The sequence below is a fragment of the Jaculus jaculus genome, chromosome 5 (assembly GCF_020740685.1).
Source record: "Jaculus jaculus isolate mJacJac1 chromosome 5, mJacJac1.mat.Y.cur, whole genome shotgun sequence".
NCBI lineage: Eukaryota > Metazoa > Chordata > Mammalia > Rodentia > Dipodidae > Jaculus > Jaculus jaculus.
Genome location: NC_059106.1, coordinates 108,107,939 through 108,128,930, shown reverse-complemented (window position 1 = coordinate 108,128,930; position 20,992 = coordinate 108,107,939). Strand labels below are relative to the sequence as shown.

Here is a 20,992-nt window from a genome sequence, read left to right as displayed (position 1 = left end):
GGATTAGGGCGGAGCTCCGGGCGCCACCATATGTTGTACGGCGGTGGCGCAAAGCATGCTGGGGCCGTTTTGACGGCGCTGACGGCGGCAAGTCTCAAACCTGGTCCCGGTGAGCTCGAGACAAGGTTGGAGGGAAGAAGGCTCAGGGAGGCCGAGGATCCGACCCGGCCGCCCCGAGCGGCCTCCCTCGTGTACGCGGGGACCGCAGCTGACCGGAGCGGCGGCGCCCTCGGCTCTCCAGGGAGAGGCGAGCCACTGGCCTGGGCTGGGCAAAGGGGCGCGGCCCCCCTCCCCCCCGGCTTGTCGGATGGGCACAGATAGGACTTGGTTGTGGCTGTCCTGTCTTAGCGCTAAGGACGTCTAGGTCCCTGACAGACTTGCCCAGGCAACTCGAGGAAGGCGCTGGAGAATCGGAGGGGATGGAACCTGCGAATACATTTTGTCACCATGGAGAGTCCAAAGGAGGTATTCTCGGGGTTGTCGTCTTTCTGCTGCCGCCCTGGAAGAGCCCCTCCCTTCTCTAATGTGACACCGGCCTTGTTTGGAAGAAGATTGGTGAGGCGAGCTAAAATTGAAGACTCAGGAACTGGCTGTCAATAGGGAAAAACGGCTTGAAGTGTTTCTAGGCTGTCCCTTTTGAAACCGCGAGGTCGCATTTGTAGTATCATTAATGTTTATATTCAGCCCTGCGGTTCTAGCCAGGGAGCTTTCTTTTCGTTTTTTCAAGGTAGTGTCTCACTCTAGCTCCTGCTGACCTGGAATTCGCTATGTAGTCTCAGGGTGGCCTGAAATTCACAGTGACCTAACACACTTATGCTGGATTTACAAACCATGTAAACAAGTGTTACCGTCTACATATTAGACATATGTCAAATGATTTACTTGAACATTGTTTAAAGAATACTTAGATAGCCGGCAGTGGTGGCATACGCCTTTAATCCCAGCATTTGGGAGGCAGAAATGGGAGGGTCACTGAATTTGAGGACTGCCTGAGACTACATAGTGACTTCCAAGTCAGCTTGAGCTAGAGCTAGACCCTACCTTAAACATACCCCCACACACACGGGGGGCGGGGGCCTGGAGAGATGGCGTAGCGATTAAGGCACTTGGCTGCAAAGGACCCAGGTTCAATTCCCCAGTACCCACATAAACCAGCTGCACAAGGTGGTGCATACGTCTGGAGTTTGTTTGTAGTGGGTGGAGGCCCTGGAGTGCCCATTCACTCTATTCACCTCTTCCTTTCTTCTCCTCTCAAATAACTTTTTTAAAAAAATTATTAACAAAAATGTTTTACTGTTGAAATTGATTAGCATGATGTCACTGTGAACTTTGCTGTATTGATCTTTAGTTATTTGAATACTGAGATTTGCTGCTTTGTTGATGTCTAGAGGTGAGATTGCTTTTTTCTTATCTGCAGTGATGTTTAGAGGACAGTTCTTGCTATTGGTAGCCTTTCTATGCTAACCTATACTACTAACACTTTTTATAGTTTTGAAGTACTTACTCAGCTTAGTGTCTTAAATCCTAAGAAGTATACAATTTTTGATAGTCAATGAATTTGGTGACCCTGTCAGAGTCATTTGATTATGGATGATAATTAGTTATTATGATATTTTAGATAATAAATAGTATGTGGGTTAAGACAATTACTTCAAAACTAAAAAGTTTGATGGCTTCATTGTATTAAAAATAAGCTGCATTCAGGAGTAGACCATTCTCCAGTACATAACGTTTTATTTTATTTCATTGATTATGAGCTTTGTGTAACTTTAAAAGATTGCTTATTGGAACTCATTGTGTATCTTGAATTGGCAGTAAACCTCCGCATCAGACTCCTGATTGATGGGATTAGATGACTGCCTGTAAGCTTGTGTCTTTTAAAACTAGTGTCAAAGTGGAAGCAGAACTAGACCAACTAAAGCCCCCTTTTAATCTCTCACCCCAAATATTTAAACGTTTAGCCATTACCGTACTTATTTTACCCCTGTGCTTGGCAATTTCAGCATTTTATTTGGTTATGACATTTGTAGGAGGGCTATATACACAGAAAAGGGATAACTAATGGTCTGAGGACTTGAGAAAGTAAGAGAAGATAGGAATCTGTGAGTAATGGCGAAACAAGTGAGGTATGGTAAGTCTATATTGTGTGTGTCTGTTAGATCTTACGCAAGTTTTCACGGTTGCTGTTGTTTTGAATGGGATATACATTAGTCATAAGGAAGACCTGATATCTAATCTTGATTGGATAGACGAATGAGATCAGTTTGTAGACTTTCCCAAGGCAAGTACAGAAAATAAAGAGTTTTGTGTAGGTATCTGATTTTGAACTTTACAAAATACACCTGCTGGATTTGCCTAAGGAACCTAGTTCAATTAGGTCTTCTTGTTAAAAATACAGGACTTGGGCTGGAGAGATGGCTTAGAGGTTAAGGAACTTGCCAGCGAAGTCTTAAGGACTCAGGTCAGTTTCCCAGTACCTAGGTAAGCCAGATGCACAAGGTGGCACATGTATCTGGAGTTTGTTTGTAGTGGCTGCAGGCCCTGGTGTGCTCTTTCTCGCTCTCCAGTAATTAATAAAGAAATAAATTTTATATATATATGTGTGTGTGTGTGTATGTATATATATATATGCATATATATATAAATTTTTTTTTTCCCAAGGGAGGGTCTCACTCTAGCTCAGGCTTACCTGGAATTCACTATGTAGTCTCGGGGTGGCCTCGAACTCATGGTGAGCCTCCTACCTCTGCCTCCCAAGTGCTGGGATTAAAGGCGTGCGCCGCCACGCCTGGCTAAAATATATTTTCTTAAAGTACAGTACTTTTGTGAGGGCAGCTTCTTCTATTTGTGGTTCAGCAATTAGAATCGTCTTTTTCCACATTAACGATGTGCTTTTGTGATACTTGGGCTTAGATAAAATGCAGCTTCCTATAAAATATGCAGTAAATAAAACACATTCTCACATTGACTTTGAATAGTACCCTGGTTAGGGGTGCTTTGTCATTACTGTTCAACCAGAGGTTGGTGGTCTTTGATTAGGCTGTCAGATCCTCTGGCTAAGGCAGATATCTTAATTTAGCTGACCTGAATAAGAGACACACTCTGTTCCTTCTTGCAGTGCTACTGCTTGCCAGAGTTAGAAAACCTGGTGTTTTGGTGAAATTCCTTTTTTACTTTCTTTAGGTATTCTAGTTCACTTGGAAAGACTAGAGACTCAAAGGAACAAATCTCATACAAAATCTGAAGAGCTGCCAAGAGCTCAGACAAGTGCTCTTGGAACCAAGTGTCATGAACTGAGGCGCCTGCGAGATAAGCTGAGGGCTGAAGTGAAGCAACGGCAAGCCGCAGTGAGTACAGTGGTAATGTTGGCTTTCCTGGGGTGTACAGAGCAGTCAGGATCCAGCAACAGGTAAACTTGTATAACATGTTTTGCATGTGGTCATATTGAATCGATTTCAAGTCTTTTATTCTTTAAATAATCGAACATATAGATGTAAGCTAAGAGTCAGTATCAACTAATAAATGCCAGTACTAGTAATGAGCCAGGCAAGTTCTTTATCATAGTCCTTCAGCCTGCCCATTAACTCAGCTTCAGCAGACATAAGCCATTTGTATTTTTCTCAGTTCCATCTTTTTATCACCTAATTTTAAAGTTTTATTATTTATTTATTTGGAAGAGAAAGAGGCAGGCACAAAGTAAATATGGGTGCACCAGGACTAACTGCCACTGCAAACAACTCCAGATGTATGCACTGTTTAGTGTATTTGGTTTTATGTGGGTGCTGGGGAATTGAACTCTGGTCCTTAGGCTTTGCAGGCAAGTAAGTATAATCACTGAGCCACATCTCCAGCCCATCTCCCAATCTTTTTTTTTTTTTTTTCCCAGTCTCACTCTGGCCCAGGCTGACCTGGAATTCACTATATAGTCTCAGGGTGGCCTTGAACTCATGGTGATCCTCCTACCTCTGCCTCCTGAGTGCTGGGATTAAAGGCATGCGCCACCATGCCTGGCTCCATCACTCAATCTTTTTTTTTTTTTTTTAAATTTTTATTTATTTATTTGAGAGCGACAGACACAGAGAGAAAGGCAGATAGAGGGAGAGAGAGAGAATGGGTGCGCCAGGGCTTCCAGCCTCTGCAAACGAACTCCAGACGCGTGCGCCCCCTTGTGCATCTGGCTAACGTGGGACCTGGGGAACCGAGCCTCGAACCGAGGTCCTTAGGCTTCACAGGCAAGCGCTTAACCGCTACGCCATCTCTCCAGCCCTCCATCACTCAATCTTAAAACACAGGAAACATTCATCCTTCCTGCTTTTCACTTTCTTTTTCAGCAAACCTGTCAGATGGCCCAATATATCATCTTTGTGCTTACTCTTTCTGCTGTGGCTTAAGTATGATCTACATATGTAGTTAATATTCATAAGGTATCTTCCATACTAGGATAAATACAGTAGTCTGGGAATTTATGGTGTCTAAAATTTCTATTTTTCTAGTTGCATGACCAAGAAAATGTATTATAAACTACCACATTGTTTCCGTGCCCAAATACTGTCAGTAATCTCTATTGCCGTAGGATAAAACCAGCCTTCTTCCTTTTTTATATTTTAAATTTATTTATTTTTATTGACAACTTCCATAATTGTAGACAATAACCTATGGTAATTCCCTCCCTCCCCCCACTTTGCCCTTTGAAACTCCACTCTCCATCATACCCCTTCCCCTCTTGTGTAGGTAGTGTCAGGCACTGTGAGGTCATGGATATCCAGATCATTTTGTGTCTGGAGGAGCATGTTGTAAGTAGTCCTACCCTTCCTTTGGCTCATACATTCTTTCTACCACCTCTTCTGCAATGGACCCTGAGCCAAGGTGTGATTGAGATATTTCAGTGCTGAGCACTCCTGTTACTTCTCAGCACCATGGTGCCTTCTGAGTCATCCCAAGGTCACTGCCATCTGAAAAGAGAAGCTTCTCCAACCACAAGTGAGAGTATAAGCATAGTAGAGACATAAGCATAGTAGGGTATGAACATTAAGAGAAGTGCTTACCAGGCAGTTTGGTGAGCATAGTATATACATTTAGCCAGACACCAACAGGTGTTATGTACCTAGGGCTCATGACTACCCCTGTTGTAGGTTTCCAGTATCAGGGATGTATTCCCTCACAGGGAGTGGGCCTCCAGTTCAATTAGAGCTGTTGGTTTCCCCCATAGAAGACCTGCCATTGTACCCGCTGGGTCATTTGGCCTGGCTGGCCAAAATTAAGGCTTGCAGTGTCCACTCTTGAGTATCTTCACTGGTGATTTTTCTCTCTCCCATTGAACTGCATGCAGCATAGCTTTTCCTAGATTTCTGTCATCTGGTCTACATGGAGGAGGTTTTCAGCTCAGCTCCAGCAAGATTTCTCAGTGACCATGCAGCCCAAGTATAGGGAGTCTTCAGCAATAGGGTCTTACCATATATTCCTGGTAGGAAACCAAGAGCCTCAGCAATAGCCTATAATGTTTTGGGGACATCAGTGACCTCCCTGGTCAATAACTCACTGGAAGGTGTCCCATACTTGGCACAGAAAATTTTCTAGTAACAATCTATGGCTTCTGAGTGTTCCATTGTCCAAAAAAGTAGGTTTCCATGTGGCTTATTTATATCCTCTTAGATTTTGATTAGCCCTCCCTCCAGCTTTCCTTTACTCAGTCTCTTCCCCTGACCTCACTTAGGCCTGTTCACTCCCATTAATCTGTTCTTCTACTTACATATATACAATACCATCCTACTAAGTTCCCCCTCCCTCCCTTTCTATACCTTTTATATCTCCTTTCTGGCTTGCTGGCCACTGTGACGGATTTTCATTCCTACTCATGTAGAAGTCCACTCATTTGTAAGTAGGATCTACAAATGAGAAAGAACATGTGGTGCTTGGCTTTCTAGGCCTGGGTTACCTCACTTAGTATAATCCTTTCCAGATCCATCCATTTTCCTGCAGTTTTCATAATTTCATTTTTTTCTTTACCGCTGAGTAGAACTCATTGTATAAATGTGTCATATCTTCATTATCCATTCATCCATTGAGGGTCATCTAGGCTGGTTCCATTTCCTAGCAATTGTGAATAGAGTGCCAGTAAACATGGTTGAGCAAGTATGTCTAAGGTAGTGAGACGAGTCCTTAGGATATATGCTTAGGAGTGCTATAGCAATAGAGTGGCAATAAACATGGTTGAGCAAGTATTTCTAAAGTAATGCAATGAGTCCTTAGTATATATGCCTAGGAGTGGTATAGCTGGGTCATATGGTAGATGTATGTTTAGCTGTCTCAGGAACCTCCACACTGATTTCCACAATGGCTGGACCAACAGTGTAGAAGGGTTCTTTTTTGCATCCTTGCCAGCATTTATGATCATTTGTTTTCATGGATATCCAGGCCATTTTATGTCTGGAGGGAGCACGTTGTAAGGAGTCCTACCCTTTGTTTGGCTCTTACATTCTTTCCGCCACCTCTTCCGCATTAGACCCTGAGCCTTGGAAGGTGTGATCGAGAAGTTACTCGGTACTCTAGTCACTTCTTTCCAGCACCATGATACCTTTTGAGTTGTCCCAAGGTCACTGCCATCTGAAAAGAGAAGATTCTCTACTCAAAGTGAGAGTAGCATTAATATAAAGGTATGAATATTAAGAGAAGTGCTTACTGGGAAGTTTGATAAGCATAGTATATACACTTATCCAGACATGAGCAGATGTTACACCCGTAGGGCTCATGACTACCCGTTTTAAGTTTTCAGTATCAGGAATGTATTCTCTCCCATGGAGCGGGCCTCCAGTCCAGTTGGAGGGCAGTTGGTTTCTACCATGATAGACGTGCCACTATTGCACCCGTTGGCTCATTTGGCCTGGCTGGCCAATTATAAGGCTTGCAGTGTCCACTATTAAGTATCTTCACTGGTGGTATCTCTTTCTTTCATTGAACTACATGTAGAATGGCTTCTTCCAGCTTTCTGTCAGCTGGTGTACATGGAGGAGGTTATCAGCTCAGTTCCAGCAAGATCAATGTAGTTTTAATTTGCATTTCCCTGATGACTAGGGATGTACAACATTTTTTTAGGTGTTTATGTGCCACCTCTATTTCTTTTTTCTTTCTTTTTAAAATATTTGTTTATTTATTTGAGAGCGACAGAGAAAGAGGCAGATAGAAGGAGAGAGAGAATGGGCGCTCCAGGGCCTCTAGCCACTGCAAATGAACTCCAGATGGATGCTCTCCCTTGTGCATCTGGCTAACGTGGGTCCTAGGGAATCAAGCCTCGAACCAGTGTCCTCCGCTAAGCCCTCTCTCCAGCCCCATCTGTATTTTTTTAAATTTTTTTTTTTTTGTTTATTTTTACTTATTTATTTGAGAGCGACAGACAGAAAGAGAAAGAGGCAGAGAGAGGAGAGTGGGCGCGCCAGGGCTGCTTAGCCACTGCAGATTTGTGCACCCCCTTGTGCATCTGTGAGTCCTGGGGAATCGAGCCTCGAACCGGAATCCTTAGGCTTTACAGGCAAGCGCTTAGCCGCTAAAGCCATCTCTCCAGCCCCCCTATCTGTATTTCTTTGAGAACTCTCTATTTAGTTTCATTGCCCAGATTTATTTATTTATTTATTTAAGACAGAGAGAGGAGAGAGAGAATGGGCATGCCAGGGCCTCCAGCCACTGCAAACGAACTCCAGATGCATGTGCCACTATGTGCATCTGGCTTATGTGGGACCTGGAGAATTGAACCTGGGTCCTTAGGCTTTGCAGGCATGTGCTTAACCACTAAGCCGTCTCTCTAGCCCCTGTAGCCCATTTTTTAATTGGATTGTTTGATTTCTTATTATTTAGTTTTTTGAGCTCTTTGTATATTTTGGATATTAATTCTCTATCAGTGCATAGCCGGCAAGGGTTTTCTCCCATTCTGTAAGTTGTGCCTTTGCTCTATTCATTGTCTTTTGCTGTACAAAAGCTTTGTAATTTCATGAGATCCCAGTGGTTGATTAGTGGTTCCATTTCCTGAGCAGCATTCAGAAAGCCAAGACCAATATGTTGAAGGTTTCCCCTACTTTTTCCTCTAGCAGTTTCAGAGTTTTGGGTCTGATACTAAGTTCTTTGATCCATTTGGACTTAATTCTTGTGCATGGAGAGAGAGAAGGATCTATTTTCATTCTTCTACAGATGCATATCCAGTTTTCCCATAAAGCCAGTCTTCTTTTTTTTTTTTTTCTTTTTTCTTTTTTGGCTTTTCACAGTAGGGTCTCACTCTAGCTCAGGCTGACTTTTAATTCACTATGTAGTCTCATGGCTTTTAACTGCTAAGCCATCTTTCCAACCCAAGTTTTATTTGGTTTTGAGACAAGATCTCAGTACTTAGCTCAGGCTGGCCTTGGACTCACTCTAGCCCCAGTTAACCTAAACTTTGCAATCTCCTGCCGTAGCCTCCAGTGTGCTAAAATTACAGGCATAAGTCACCACCCCTTGCTTGTACTTTATACTGATATAAAAAGTCTAGACTTTTATGTCTGGCTTACTTTGGTATGTTTGTGAGAGTCATCCATGCCATTATGCTTCATAGTGATTGTATTTTACAGATGCATAGAAATTTATCCACCCTGTTGATACCATGTAGATTCCTTGGATTATTTCACTTTTGGTTAATTATGTGTGTTGTTGCTATGATGTTCTTGTTCCTGACTTTTATTGTAAAAATGCACACTATTTTTGTTTATTTATTTATTTGAGAGCGACAGAGAGAGAAAGAGAGAGAATGCAAATGGGCACGCCAGGGCCTCCAGCCACTATGAACAAACTCCAGACGTGTGCGCCCCCTTGTGCATCTGGCTAACATGGGTCCTTGGGAATTGAGACTAGAACCGGGGTCCTTAGGCTTCACAGGCAAGTACTTCACTGCTGAGCCATCTCTCCAGCCCAAAATGCACACTTTCTGTTAGGTACAAAGTTAGAAGAATTTCTGGAACATGGAGCATGCACATTAACTTAAATACTGCCAGTTTTTCTAAAGTATTTGTGTCAGGTTTGTATTCCCAACAATGGTTTATAAGATTTCTTTTGTTTTGCATCTTGGCTAGTACTTAGTATTGTCAGTTTTAAACATCTGTCATTCAGGTGGGAGTGTAATGTGTCTTACTGGAGATTTAATTTGTATTTGACTTTTTTCTTACATGATTCCCTAAACAACAATATATGTTGCAGAATTTATTTACATTGTATTATCAGTAATCCAGAGATGATTTCAAGTATATAGCATGGTGTATGTAGGTTATTTGCTAACACTGTACATCTATACTCATTCATTCCTTGCATATATATGTTACATATGTATTTATTATATATGTTGCTGCTATGACATTCTTGTTCCTCTCTCTCTCTTTCTGTATCTATATATATGTATGTGTATGAGTTTTTGTTTTGTTTTGGTTTTTGGTTTTTTAAGGTAGGATCTCACTCTAGCCCAGGCTGAGCTGGAGTTCACCATGTAGTCTTAGGATGGCCTCAAAATTAGAGTGATCCTCCTACCTCAGCTACCCAAGTGCTGGGATTAAAGACATGTGCCAAAAAAAAAAAAAAAAAGACATGTGCCACCATGCCCAGCAATAAATATAGTTTAAAAAAGAAACTGGGGGTGGGGAGGGGACGGGCGCAGACTGGAGAGATGGCTTAGTGGTTAAGGCACTTGCCTGCAAAGCCTAAGGACACATGTTTGATTCCTCAGGACCCACATAAGTCAGATGCACAAAGTGGCTCATGCGTCTGTAGTTCATTTTCAGCAGTTAGAGGCATTAGTGCACCCATTTTCTCTCTCTCTCTCAAATAAATAAAAAAATTAGCTGGGTGTGGTGGCACACATCTTTAAGAAAAGAAAGAAACAGAGAAAGAGAGTATGGGCATGTCAGGGCTTGCCACTGCAAATGAACTCCAGACACAAGGGTCACTTTGTGTATCAGTGACCTTGCGGCTCAACCATGTGGACTCTTCAGCAGTACCCCTGTAATATTTTATTTTATTTTATTTCCCCTGTAATATTTTGTTTTAAGCTTTGTTGTTTCATCTTCTTGTAGAAATGTTGTCCTTGTGGCTATTGGAGGCCCTGGCATGCCCATTCTCTGTCTGTCTCTCTTCTACTCTCTGCTTGCAAATAAATAAAATAAAATGCTCTTTCTGTAGAAATGTCTTCTTTTGTTTTGTTTTTAAGGTACGGTCTCACTCTAGCTCAGGCTGACCTGAAACTCACTCTATAGTCATAGGCTGGCCTCAAACTCATGGTGATCCTCCTACCTCTGCCTCCCAAGTACTGGAATTAAAGGTGTGTGCCACAACACCTGGCATATAGTCCTTTTTCCCCCCCAAAAAAATTTTATTTATTTATTTGAGACAGATACAGTGGGGGGGAGGGAGGGAGAGAGAATGGGCACACCAGGGCCTTTAGCCACTGCCAATGAACTTCAGACACATACGTCACTTTGTGTATCTGGCTTCATGTGAGTACTGGGGAACTGAACCTGGGTCCTTAGGCTTCACAGGCAAGTGCCTTAACTGCTAAGCCACCTCTCCAGCCCATGTAGTCCTCTAAAAAAAAAAAAAAAATAATGAGAGAGAGAACGGGTGTGCCAGGTCTTCTAGCCACTGCAAATGGACTCCAGACATATGTGCCACCTTCTGCATTTGGCTTTATGTCAGTACTGGGGAAATTGAACCTGGGTCCTTTGGCTTTGCTAGAAAGTGCTTAACCACTATGCCATCTTTCCAGCCATTAAAGAAGTTTTTTTTGTGTGTATATATGTTGTGTGTGTGCACACACAGGCAAGTAGGTACATGCCACAGTGAGCAGGTGGTGGTCAAAGGACCAATTTTCAGGTCAGTCCTTGTCTTTCTACCTCTGTATCTTTCTTATGCCTTCCTGAACTTTCAGAAAAATTCTCTTGTGTCTACCTCACATCTCTGTCATTGTGTTAGGATTAAAGAAACCCACTATGGCATTTGGCTTTTTACATGAGGTCTGGGGATCCAATAGAGCTACTCAGGCTTCATCAGTGAGTGCTTTATCCTCCAAGCCATATCACCAGGTTACAATATAGCCCTTGTAGAATAGATTTTTATGTGTATCGTGTGAGAGGACATGGTTGTTTTGTTTTTTTCTCACTCATAGGTATCCAGTTCATCCAGCACATCTTGAGAAGATGCTTTTCCCATTGCATTAATGAATCTGTTTCGGCATTGTTTTGTTCCATTGATTTGTTTGTCTTTGGGCACATCCAGAGTTTTACTCACCTTGTCTTGATACCTATAGTACATTCCTCTTCTGGAGAAGCGTTGGTTCTTTTTTTCTTTTTAAATATTTTATTTATTTACTTGAAAGAGAGAATGGGAATGCCATAGCATCCAGCCACTGCAAAAGAAGTCCAGATATATGTGCCATGTGCATCTGGGTCATGTGGGTCCTGGGGAATTGAACCTGGGTCCTTTTGGCTTTGCAGGCAAGTGCCTTAACCATTAAGCCATCTTTCCAACCCAAAGTGTCAATTTTTGGCTCTTTGAATTTCCCATAAACTTAGGGATAACTTTCCAAAATTAGGCCTCTCCTAGTTATTAGGATAGTATTGAATCTGTATGTCAATTTGGAGAGAGTTTGTATTTTACAGTAATATGTGTTCTAGTTGGTGTGGTATATATATGCAATATATCTTTCTATTTTAGTTCTTTGATTTTTCTCAGTAATGTGTATAAATTTGTATGTACAGATCTTTTTAAAAAATATTTAAAATAAAAAAATTAAAAATGCAAATTAATTGGGATCAAACTAGACATGGAATGCTCCAATTTTCAAAAGAAGGTTTTCTTAGTCAATTTATGTTTGCACACCCACAGTAACTCTAGCATTCAATACAGTCTATAAAGTTCTCACAGGGAATGTTTCTATTAGAAAGCTGTTTATTTACGATTTATCAATTTATGGGAAGAAAGGAGCCCATATCTGGAACTGGGAGCCAAGCTAGATCCTATGAACAACAAGATTATGGACTCCAAGGAGAGGTTCCCACTAGATTTTGGCCAAAAGAGAGGCTACACCCATCAAAATCTCTCTATATTAACAATGCTTGTCCCCTTTAATCTATGCTGATCTCCCTTTCCATTAGAAATCTATTTTTTCTTTTTCAGAAAGCAGCTAGAACCAAGAACAACCAAAACCTATCAGTAAGATAAGAAAAGATAGCTGACTCCCTGTCAGGAGATGAACCAGCCCTCACACAGCAGCCAGGGCCCAGGTGAAACCACAGAGGAGCTGGTGACATGAGCAATAGTGCTGCTTCCACCGCAAGCCTGACAACCTGCCCCAGGGTGGCGGAGGCAGACACCAAGCAGAAATCCAGAAGCTTCTGAGAGCTCAACCCTAAAACAGACTTAAAACACACCCACCAAGGCTCAGGGAATTTTGCGGAAGAGGGCTGAAAAGGTTGTAAGAGCCACAGGATGGGAGGTGATATCCAGAGACATTGCTCCCCCCCTCCCACACAAAGATTGACCTCTGCTCTCATGACTCATAACCCCATGGGGAACACCAGCAATCCCACTGAGGAGGACCCCCAGTGGCATGGGCGCAGGGAGGAGGGAAATGATGGTACCAACACATGATGTGTCCATACAAAGTTTCTACTTAATATTAAAAAAAAGGTGGGGAAAAGTTAAAAAAAATTATTTAAGCTGGGTGTGGTGATACATACCTTTAATCCCAGTACTAAGGAAGCAGAGATAGGAGGATCACTGTGAGTTCAAGTCCACCCTGAGACTACATGGTGAATTCCAGGTCAGCCTGGGCTAGAGCAAGACCCTACCTCAAAAAACCAAAATAAAATAAAAATAAATTTTTATTTATTTAAGAGAGAGAGAATGGGTGTGCCAGGGCATACAGCCATGGCAAACAAACTCCAGACACATGTGCCACTTTGTACATCTGACATGTGGGTTTTGAGGAATCAAACCTGGATCCTTAGGCTTCACAGATAAGTGCCTTAACTGCTAAGCCATCTCTCTAGCCTGTGTGTACAGTCCAAATTTTAAGCCTTGCCTATGCATTTCATCCTGATACACTGTATGGCAGAGGTCAGCAGGCTTTTTTGTTTTTGCAGGGCCATATATTTTTAAGCCTTGATATTTTGGCAGTTTGCATTTTCTCTAAAACCGTCAGACAATTTTTTGTTTGCTTTTATGGTTTGAGTAATTATCCAGTTTGCGTACTTATTCTTAGGGAAAGTCAGCCTGATGCCATCTGTTGGGCTGTAGCTGGAAGTGCAAATCTTGAAGTCCTGCATCTTAAAACCCTGCATAGCCTGACCCAGACCACCTTTTCCAGCTTTGCCTACTTAAGGCCATGTGTTTTGTCCGCCCTGTGCTTACCCTGGACTTTCCTCACACCCTCCCCTTCTTCCTGTCGTCTTTTTCCATCACTCTCAAAGTCCTGGTTGTACTTAAGCCGATTCTATTCTTTTTCTTTTTCTTCTTTGTATTTTTGAGGTAGGGTCTCACTGTAGCCCAAGTTGACTTGGAATTCACTGTGTAGTTTCAGGGTGGCCTCAAACTCACAGCGATCCTCCTACCTCAGCCTCCCAAGTGCTGGGATTCAAAGCATGGGCCACACACCAGCTTTCCAGTTTCTATTCTTTTTTTGAGAGAGAGAGAGAGAGAATGGGTGTTCCAGGACCTTCAGCCTGTTGGGAACAAGCTCCCTTGTGGCACATGTGCAACATTGCACACTTGCCTCACTGTTACATAGGACCTGGAGATTTGAAAATGAGTTCTTAGGTTTTGCAGGCAAGCGCCTTAACCGTTAATCCACCTCTCCAGCCCTGTAGCAGACAGCTTCAGGTTCGCTGAGATGAACTTCCAAGCCAGGCACAGTATGGAAGAAGGATTTATTGAAGCTTACAGATCCAGTGGCCTGCTTTTACAGGACCAAACAAAGAGAGAGAAGCACAAGCCTAAAAGCCACACAACACAGCACACTTCAGGAACTACAGCTAGGCATACTTTGCATATCTTTAGATTGAAATCTCAAACCTACCACCACAAGTTAAGGTCTGCCCAGTGACACTGCCTCCAGCCAGGTGGCAGCAGATGCAAACTTCAAACTAACAAAACAGTGAATATATTGGGGGCCATCTATTCAAACTACCACAAGCCCCCAGTTTCTATTATTGATCCCTCATGTCAGGACCTGTATCTTCTGCCTCTGCTGTAAATTCATAGTTACTCAACAGCTAAGTTGTCGATGTCTTAAATAGTAGAGAAAGTATGTTTGCTTTATGCAGTCAAATGATGGCAAGGACTCTAGTAAATCTGCTATCACCACTTTGATTTGCTGCCTATCTTTCAGATTAAAGCATCTGACCAAATAGTGGAGTTCAGTGGACAAGAAGTTTTGGAAAGGCAACAGGAAACCTTGAAAGCCATTTTGCAGGCATACCATTTTACAGGTAAAATTGTTTTCTGATCTGATTATGTATCTTCTATGTTGCTAGATAGATTAGTGCTGGACTTATTTCATAAATATTGTGCACTCCTTATCTTCAAAAACACAAAACTGGCATGCTGTTTTGTAGGCACATCTTTACAATTGTACAGTAAAATGCTGATTGAGGGCTGGCTGAGACCATGCCTTCCCCCCGCCCCCATGGTAGGGTCTCATTCTAGCTCAGGTTGACCTGGAATTCACTATATAGTCTCAGGGTGGCCTTGAACTCATGGCGATCCTCCTACCTTTGCCTCCTGAGTACTGGGATTAAAGACATGAGCCACCACACCCTGCTCGAGACCATGCCTTTTAACAATCATCATTTGCTAGACCTTGTACTATAACTTTGTATACTGTTGGGTTTGTGTTAGTGTTCAGATAGGTGAACTCCTCAGATCTCTATATCATCATAAATGGGATTTGTTTTCCATGCATGCCATAAGAAGTCTGTGGGAAAAATATGGCAGATGTCTTAAATTGATATTCAGGGAAAAAAAGAGAGTATGTAAATTGAAACTTCCCTGGTTTTAACAGTACAGATTTCATGTGAACCAGTCATAAGGAGGAGCCTATGACAGGCACTCATTCAAGTATTATTTGTGCACATCATGTCTGTATGCCAGGCCTTATGCATGCTGCTGAATGCCCAGATAAGTAAGTTCTACCTTTGCCAGGTCTCTGCTAAGATGTATTTTCTGTTTGCTAGGGCTTAGTGGAAAGCTGACCAGCCATGGAGTCTGTGTGTCCATCAGCACTGCCTTTGAGGGGAACCTTCTGGATTCTTACTTTGTTGACCTTGTCATAGAGAGACCACTGTGGATACATCACCATTCCATCCCAGTCTTCATTCCTCTAGAAAAGATAGCTGCAAAACACCTACAGACTGATATTCAGCGCTTCATGTTCAGTCTCTGCGAACACCTAAATGCTTACTCGGGGAGGAAGTATCAGGCAGATCGACTTGAGGTATTTGTATAGGTTTTATGTAAATGTAATCTCATTTTATGACCCATGAGAACTCAGAGGAAAATAAAAGGGCAAATTTTAGTTTTCTTCCTTCTTCAGGGCTTTGATGCTAATATCCCTGGCTGACCTGGAACTTGCTGACAATCATATTTGTGGCAGTCCTGCCTTACAAGTGGTGGATTACAGGCAGTTGCCACCATGCCCAGCTTTATTATTTATGTATTTATTTCCTTATTTATTGATTGATTGAGGTGCTGGGGATTGAACCTAGGTATTTGTGCATACTAGGTAATCACTGTACCACTCCAACCCTTTTAAATTTTCAGTGTTTCCTAACTCTGAACCAAAAGTTTGTCCATTACCTTTCTTTTCTCTTTGGTGGCTATTTACGTCTGTTTAATCTTGAGTCAGGGTGAATACAGGGCTGGCCTTGAATTCATAAGCAATCCTGCTGCCTCAGCCTCCTAAGCACTGACTTAGAGGTGTGAACCACCATGCCCAGGTTGTCCTTTATCTTTCTAATACTTTCTTTTTATTTATATAAAGCTATTTCCCACCCATTATATCGTACCCTTTTGAACTTTCAGTAATGTTGGACAATGGGTTCTGGTTTAGGGATTATGTACTCCTAATGGTGGTTCTCAAACTGTTATCAAAGGTGGAACATAGTTGCTATACAGTGAATTTGGCAAGAAGTTTGAGTGTCTGTATGTGTCAAATGTCCTGTTCAATGTCAGGTGTTGATGCACAGTTCCATGGAGGAATACTGTCGATCTCCTGACTTAGAAGCCTGCCTTCTGAGAGTAGCAGTGGAGTTTAGTTGGGGATGAAAGCATAGGCAGGAAATGAATGCAGATCAGGAATCAATGGCTGTCAGAGCTCAGCAATCCTTCCTCTATCCAGTTTAGTGATTTGTGAATGCAGACAGGAAGCTTCGTACCGTATGTGGTAATATCAGTTAATAGTCTCTATTTCCACCTGTATCCTTGGCCATTCCTTTGGGAAGTGCTTCTGCCATAGGTTCTAATGGCCTTCAGTGTTAGTGAGACATACTACCCATATGGTTTCTCATATTACCAGGCTGGCTTTGAGCTCCTGAGGTCAAGCAGTCATCTTGTGTTAGTTTCCTGAATACAACTATAGGCATGCCTGGCTTACCTCTCATTTTTTGTTTTTAATTTTTTTGTCTGTTTGTTTTTATTCATTTATTTGAGAGCGACAGAGAAAGAGGCAGAGAGAGTATAGGCACGCCAGGGCCTCCAGCCACTGCAAACAAACTCCAGATGCAGATGCATGTGTCCCCTTGTGCATTTTATGTGGGTCCTGGGGAGCTGAGCCTCGAACTGGGCTTAGGCTTCACAGGCAGGCGCTTAACTGCTAGGCCACCTTTCCAGCCCACTTTCGTTTTTGCATTAGTCTTTTATTTTATTTTTTTATTTTTAGTTTTTCAAGGTAGGGTCTTACTCTTGCTCATGCTGACCTGGAATTCACTCTGTAGTCTCAGGGTGGTGGCCTCACAGTGATCTTCCTGCCTCTGTCTCCCAAGTGCTGGGATTAAAGGCATGGACCAACACACCGGCACATTAATCCTTTTTCAGACCCTCATCTGTAGATCATTTATTTCTGTCTAATTAACGGGCCTCTGGAGTAGTGATCATCTTGCACTCACCTTGTTCCTCACCCCTGGTAGAGTGACTTCACAGCCTTCTTGACTGGACCCTTGCAGAGAAACTCCCTGTGCAACTTGCTGTCATTTACCTACAAAGTGAATCAGGAACATCAGGCCTTGTTTAGTGCCAGACTGCTGTATGAGGACCTCACAGGAACTCTTCCAACTGATGTTACTGTTATGTATCAAGGTAAGAGGAAAGATGCCTCTGTGAAGAAATTATATGCTCTGGTTATGTGAGTTCAGTGAAATAGAATACATCAGGGGCTGGAGAGATGGCTTAACAGTTAAGGTGCTTGCCCACAAAGCCTAAGGACCCAAGTTTGACTCCCCAGAACCCACATAAGGCAAATGCACATGGTGGTGCATGTGTCTGGAGTCCACTTATAGTGGTTAGAGGCACTGGCACACCCATTCCCTCTCTCTCATAAATAAATAAACAAAAATTTAAAAAGCATATCGAGTAGAACCCTTGAAACTCCCCTGTTTGTATACCATTTACTAAGAAAAACACAAAGTATTTTTTTCTGCCTATTTTTACAGTTCTTTTTGTAAATAGTAAATAGAATTATCCTAGTTTTTCCTCCATGCTTGCCTTTCCCAGCTCTCCTAGACTTCTTTTGGTCATGATTTGTTTTCATGGGCTTGATGACAGACCACTGAGACTGAGTCATGGGGTTGCCTGTGGTGAGTGGAGCCAAAAGACTCATTTTACATGACATGACAAATCAGTATACACTTAGCTCTCTATAATGTGTTCTGTAAATGGGGATGCTTCAATACTGACTGAGAATTTTTTTTTTTTTTACTTACAGAACATTTTAATATATATTTCCATATATATTTTTTTTAAAGTTAAGAAAAATAAAACTAATTCAAGCCATGCCCTGTGCAAAAAAAAAAAAAAAAAAAAGAAGAAAAGTTACAAAGAAAAAAGAAAAAATTTAAAGTGAGACTTCTGCTGCTCTGGTCTCAACTTAAGAATCACAGTCAACTTGTCACTTTTATTTTGGAAGAAAAGAAATTTATTTTGTCTCAGTTAAATACTCTTATAATTTGACATGAGCAATAGTGAAAAAATTGAGTAAATGTTTTAAGAGGCAGAAATGTTAATGCTGTCACAGTTTTTATCCCATACTTCTAGAAGTTTTCAGGGCAGATTCTTTTTTTTAATTTCCTACTTTCAAAATTATATTGGTCTGATAGTGGATATCTTCTCATACACATACATACACACGCGCATGTACACACACACACACGAGAACTTGCATGGTCTCGAATGCTGATCCAGGCTCTGATCTCCCTGGTTGGACTACATGAAGTTGATAATCTTTTGTTTTTCTTTTTCTTTTTTTAAGGGATGGAGACAGAGGCATTATCCAACTCATGGGAGAAGCACAGGCTAGCCCATGAAAGACTGCTCCTTACAAAGCCTCTGCATCAAGTATTTGCTTCGTTTTCAGGAGAAGAAAATTTGGACTTGAACCTGGTCTCCTAAAATGTTTCTTTTGGGAACACATTTGATGTTAGTGAGGCTGTACTGCCCCATACTCCAGGGCCTGAGGCCAGAAACTAGGAAAGGCTCAGAGTCCTTGCCTGGAAACACAATCTGCTTCATCATCAGGATGACAAGGGACACACTTGAGTTCTCATGATTGGCCACTTATTATGATGCTCAAAGTCTGTTCTTCTGAAGTACTGGTTGATTCAGTCATGGATGTATATTTTAGCTGAAAGTCAGAATGATTTGTGGAATAGCTAATGTCATGAAAAACTAGAGTATTTGTAGAAGCTGTTATTCTGCCTTGTTTTTCTAAGACAGTTTAAAAGGAAGTTCTTAGAATATTCTAGATTCATGAAAAAATGTACACTGCAGTGAAAGGAAGTATGTTTAATCTTTAGTTTGCAGTCATATATTCTAGGTCACTGTTGTATAGGGAATGTGGTGTGAAGAAAGATTTTGTGTATTTTAATGTTTTGTTTCCTAAGACATCTTCATAGAAAGCTGTATATATAAAATCACCTGGAGTAAAATAAAAAAGCAAAAGGAAGTAGAACTTCCTCAATCATGTCTTCCTCCTTCTACAAGCTCCTAGCCATAGCTGTAGGTCTTCCTCCCCATTTCCTAAGACCTTCACTGTGTCTTCTTTCTGTAACCATGGGTTTCTGCTTTGCTGGCATTCATCTGTCCTTGGCGTAGGGCCAGTTGACAGCTGTCAAAACCTTTCTGACTGGTCAAGTTCTCCCATTACAATTCCTCTTCCTCTTTTGCCCAGTCACAAATAGGAGCTTTACTCCAGAGACCCAGAGTTGTATTCAGGCCTCATTGTAAATGCCATTTCCTAGACCTCTCCAAGGGTGGGAGCTCCAGCAAACTCCAGAAGCCAGTCTGGGTCACTCTTTCAAAGACAGCTACTTACAATGAAAGATGTTTTAGTTCAAGCTCTTGCCTTCTAGGCACATGGTGGGGACAAATGGTTTGAGTCAGCAAAGCACTCAGTGGGGCGCATTAACAGAATTGCCACAACGATCCCATCAAGTTGAATAAAGCTTTTAATAAAACAGTCTTGATCTTTATTGATACCTGTAGATTCTCATTTAAGCAGTAGCAAAGGCGACTGTAGCAAGAGCTCAAAGGCAAGGCAGTATTGGAAAGTGTTCTTAAAGGTTAAAAATATAAATGTAGATCTGTTTATATATTTCTCTTTCAGAAGTAGCCCCCCTCCCCTACCAGGTGAAAGGGAATATTGCACTCTTTGCTCTCCTAACTAAGGTGACAGGGGTTCCAGAAGAACCTTTCAAGATTATCAGGAACATTAGGATGAGGGCCGTTTAACCTAACATAATGAAGACAACCCGGTCTCCAGTAGATCTCTGTTCATCACACACACACAAAAGCACTGTTTTTGGTTCTGGCCAGGAATGTTACAACGTCCAGCAGTGTCCAGCTCCCAGTTCCCTACCTATACTCCTAGCCCAGCAGCAAGGGAGGCTCTGATGCACCTCTCCTCTCCTACTCACAGTGGCCATGGCCTCTCTATAGGGGAAGAAGGGCTGAGTTGGAGCGAGGGCTCTGGAAGGACTGTTCCAGTACTATGCCTAAGATCCCCTACTCTGGGGAAGCTACAGGCATAAAGAAGTTGCATGGTTGCCCTCAGAGCTCACATATCTATGAACAAAGGAAGGCTTAAGGAAACATTAAACCTAAAGTCTATGGGAATGTGCACTTTAACAAGTCAGGACCACTGGGACCTGTTGTTTGCCCTTTCCCAAACCCTTTCTTCACTTTCAAAAAATAGACTCTCCCTTCCTGGGTGGATTGTGGTGAGGCCAGGGCCTTTAGGAGTTGTCCAGCACCTGGTGAGGCAGTGTAACAGAGGAGCCGTTGGGGAAGGCAGCTGGCCTGTCCCGCCCCTTCAAGAAGAAGGTCAGCAGCTCCCCTTTCCCTTTGACAAAGATGGGGCCTCGCCTCACAAAGCGGAAGCCGTACTCTCGGAGGATGACCTGAGTCTCTTCTACTACCTGCACACAGAGAACAGAGAACCTAAGATTAGGGAGGCAACCAAGAACTGCAGAGTTAGGGTATCCAGATGACTAATAGCTTTCTGACCTACAGGTCCCAGTTGGTGCTGAACAAATATACAGTGGCTCTCCCCCAAAACCTGCATGGGTGAGAGCCTGGAACCTAGGGTAATTGATCCAAGGTGCTCTCCCAGCAGGGTAGCCACAGGACACCCATGTGGTAGATTACTGCATTGTAATATTTGCTCCACGCTCTTTTGTTCCCCAGCACAGCTCTAGGTCAAAGTTGTTTCAGCAGAAGTTGCTGT

General features: G+C 42.3%; 2 protein-coding genes across 6 annotated transcripts in view; one reads left to right on the top strand and one right to left on the bottom strand.

Annotated features, from left to right (window-relative positions):
- Nucleotides 1–50: 50 nt before the first annotated feature.
- Nucleotides 51–19,726, top strand: Cenpo (centromere protein O). Of its 2 annotated transcripts, XM_045148678.1 has the most exons (6): nucleotides 51–465; nucleotides 3,184–3,347; nucleotides 14,390–14,489; nucleotides 15,234–15,493; nucleotides 17,184–17,352; nucleotides 18,521–19,726. In XM_045148678.1, the coding sequence occupies exons 1-6, from the start codon at nucleotides 420–422 to the stop codon at nucleotides 18,658–18,660; spliced, it is 879 nt and encodes a 292-aa protein (XP_045004613.1). In that variant the 5' UTR covers nucleotides 51–419; the 3' UTR covers nucleotides 18,661–19,726. The 2 variants fall into 2 exon arrangements, with proteins under 2 accessions (XP_045004613.1, XP_045004614.1); XM_045148679.1 differs by lacking the exon at nucleotides 3,184–3,347.
- The window catches only part of Adcy3 (adenylate cyclase 3), a 118,549-nt gene continuing 117,254 nt past the window's right edge, over nucleotides 19,698–20,992 (bottom strand). For all 4 annotated transcript variants that reach the window (XM_004663748.2, XM_004663749.2, XM_045148676.1 and 1 more), the window contains one exon: nucleotides 19,698–20,684. In XM_004663748.2, the coding sequence (XP_004663805.1) occupies nucleotides 20,502–20,684 (183 nt within the window). In that variant the 3' untranslated portion in view covers nucleotides 19,698–20,501. The remainder of the gene's footprint in view (nucleotides 20,685–20,992) is intronic.